The sequence below is a fragment of the Primulina eburnea genome, chromosome 4 (assembly GCF_022965805.1).
Source record: "Primulina eburnea isolate SZY01 chromosome 4, ASM2296580v1, whole genome shotgun sequence".
Lineage (NCBI taxonomy): Eukaryota > Viridiplantae > Streptophyta > Magnoliopsida > Lamiales > Gesneriaceae > Primulina > Primulina eburnea.
The window spans coordinates 9,088,024-9,091,141 of record NC_133104.1 but is presented as its reverse complement, the minus strand read 5'-3'; the positions used below and the strand labels follow the sequence as shown (position 1 = coordinate 9,091,141).

At 33.3% G+C, this 3,118-nt stretch overlaps 1 protein-coding gene across 1 annotated transcript; it reads left to right on the top strand.

The window, feature by feature from the left end:
• Positions 1-1,880: 1,880 nt before the first annotated feature.
• Positions 1,881-2,297, top strand: LOC140830070 (S-protein homolog 24-like). Its single transcript, XM_073193351.1, has one exon. The coding sequence runs from the start codon at positions 1,881-1,883 to the stop codon at positions 2,295-2,297; it is 417 nt and encodes a 138-aa protein (XP_073049452.1).
• Positions 2,298-3,118: the final 821 nt, after the last annotated feature.

Sequence of the window (3,118 nt, the reverse complement as noted above, 5' to 3'; positions counted from 1 at the left end):
CACTATATGATATCATCATGTGCAACAAAATGTTCTTGCATACAAATCTTCCAATCATCATATTCTTCTTTTGAAAACATCAGAATCTTTTTAAAAGATGACATTTCAAATATATAAAGTTATCAGAGTTCAAGAAAAACTCGCTCTGATATTACTTGATGGGAATAAATTGGAGTTTTGAGTGGGGGTGAATAAATTTTTAAAATATTTTCTAAAAAATAAGTTGTTCTAATAGTTTATAAGCTATTAAAACTAAGATTCCTGAACTGCTAACTTCACTGGAGCACTGAAAATAAAAAAGTGCGCAAGGTTCCGTTTCATTAGTGATAAGTTATATATTCGATGAAAAAAACAATTAACAAAATTAACTAGGAATAGGTGGATAATAAATAAACAAGCATTTAAATGAAATAAGACATATATTTTGTGGATATTCAGAGAAAACACTCTTAAAAACCAAAAATTCTACTAGTGAAAGACTTTGGTTTGACAACTTTTGTAATAATTCACTTCAACTAAGAATTATCACTACCTAATCTGAAACTCTTAGTACTCACTTTACAATATATGGTTATTTAAGAACCCTCGTTTACCAGAAAAAAACAAAAAAAACTAACAGTTAGCTTGAGCGGCTTGAGTTGATGGGGTATCACAAAGTGATCATTGAAGATCTGATAAATTATGATATATGTGTGCTAAGTGAGCTATTGAAGTATGATAGTTTAACTGTGCTAAGTGATCTTTGTAGACTCGAAAGATGTAAAATTGAAATTGTGGTTCAATTATTTGTTCTTCAATCTAGAATGTGCATATATAAAGTTGAAAATTTCCAACGGTCGGAAATTCTTTCCAGTGATCATCTGTACTTGTTACTCGACAGAATGACCTTGTTATAACATTCTATCGGGCTTAAGCGTCTTGAGTGAACAATTCAGAGTAGAATTTTTTGATTTTCAGATACGAAGATACCAAATGGGCTACATCAAACTCCCATGCCCAGCAACTCGTGTGTGGTATTTAAAACGTCTTCCTAGTTATATTGTGAATATTTTAGATAAACCTCTTAAAAAATTAGAAGGCCTGGTTTATTGTGATGTGTGATTTGATCAAAAATTTTATTTTATAGATTCGGAATGAGAAAATGTCATCCCACTCAATCCAAAGTATCCATCTTGAATTTCTCATATATGACAGGTGCAGTTGGACTAGATCGGTTATGCTTGTGCACTTTATTTGATGTGGTCTGATCAGAAAATAGATGATCTGCAGCTAGAGTATTTTAGAAATATGTTGAGCATTTAGAATTTGATTAGAAAAACCTATAATTACAAAACTGTAAGCAATTGGATCTTGTATCAGCTGTTTTTTTGTCAATCAATAATACTTAGAGTAATAGAAATATTCTTACAATATGCATCCAAAAATTATAAATAATAAAATTCCATCTGAATCTTCAGTTTCCAATCCTTGATAAAAATGTAATTATAAAGTTGATTATCCGATGTCATAAATCCTTTCACAACTTAAAATAACATTACATATGTTGAAAATTAACTTCGCTTCAAATCTTTTCTCAGTTACATTTAATTTCGATCATGCATCATTATAATATTACAAGAAAGGGAGTCACTTTGAATCTTTTCGTTGTAATATTCGAGCAATGTAATGATACTTTTTCACAACATGCACACATATTTGCAATTGTACTTGGAATTTCCAAAGTTTTTTTTTTATCAAATTACAAAAATTAAGAATTTCGAGATATGTATTTTCCTTTTCTTGGAGATATATTTTTCAACACTATAAATCAATACTAAATCGACCTTGAACCAAACATGCGTGCATGATCTTGAATACCAATATATACAAGTAGCATTATAATGAAAGCCCTGATCTTACTGTTTGTGCTTGTCTTTAACCTTCATGTCAACGCATCATTTGCATTAGAGTACAAGCGCCATTGCTTTACAAAAAGGTATTATGTCTATGTGGCAAATAAGCTTCCTTCGGGATCTTCATTAACGTTGCACTGTGCGTCTAAGGACGATGAATTAGGATATCATACTCTTGCAGTGAATGAAAATTTTCATTGGACCTTTTGCGACTCGTTTTTGTTAAACACTCTTTTCTTTTGTCATCTCTGGTGGGGATCCAAGAACATAGCATTCGAGGCTTTCTATTCAGAGCTCGGCAAAGATTGTGGGCGCGACGCCATATGTTATTGGCAAGCAGAAAGTGATGGCATTTATTTCCGTGGTTCGAAAACATATGATTGGGAAATAAGTAAAGCAATGTAATATGTATGAGAAATCAGTTATATCTTTGATTTTCTCCTATTTATCACAGATTGCTTTGGATGATCACACCAGAATCTATGAATTACCAACCACACAAAAGAAATTCAAATCTTGATTCATAAATTGCCTAACAAAGCACGTATAAAAGATCAATGTTGACCATATCTTATCTCAGTAGATCTCTTGTAAGACGGTCTCACGAATATTTATATGTTAGACGGGTCAAACCTACCGATATTCACAATAAAAAATAACACTCTAAGCATAAAAAATAATACTTTTTCATGGATGACCCAAATAAGAGATCCGTCTCCCAAAATACGACCCGTGAGACCGTCTCGCACAAGTTTTTGTATATCTTATATATGTAGCTTGCAGGCTAGGGTTGACCATTCAAATAGAAATTAATCCCAAAACATTTTTTTTGGATTATGAATTTCAATCCAAGAGATGCATCAAGCGCAACGCCAAGAAGTTTAATATTAAATAATGTGTGAAAGATTCATTCGTCGGAGTGTCTTGAAACTCTATATTACCTTGTAAGAGTTTATGAAATAGTATTGATACCCCCATGGATGGGCCCACCAACCATGGCCCATCCCTAGCCCAAATGGAAGATAGGCCCACCAAGGACCCAGGTATTCCCCTATAAATACGAGGTTTGGGTGTCTAATTATGGATTCACTATATTGTTTTCAGCAGCGCCCTTAGCTGCTCCCCCCATATATATCCTCAGTCACTGACTTGAGCGTCGGAGGGGCTATGCCAGAACACCCTCCTAGCTCCCTTTTAACGGTCTTTTTCGTGATTTCAGGATTAGG

Excerpts from the sequence above, each read along its gene's own strand:
- LOC140830070 (XM_073193351.1), top strand. The coding sequence starts at position 1,881 with ATGAAAGCCCTGATCTTACTGTTTGTGCTTGTCTTTAACCTTCATGTC.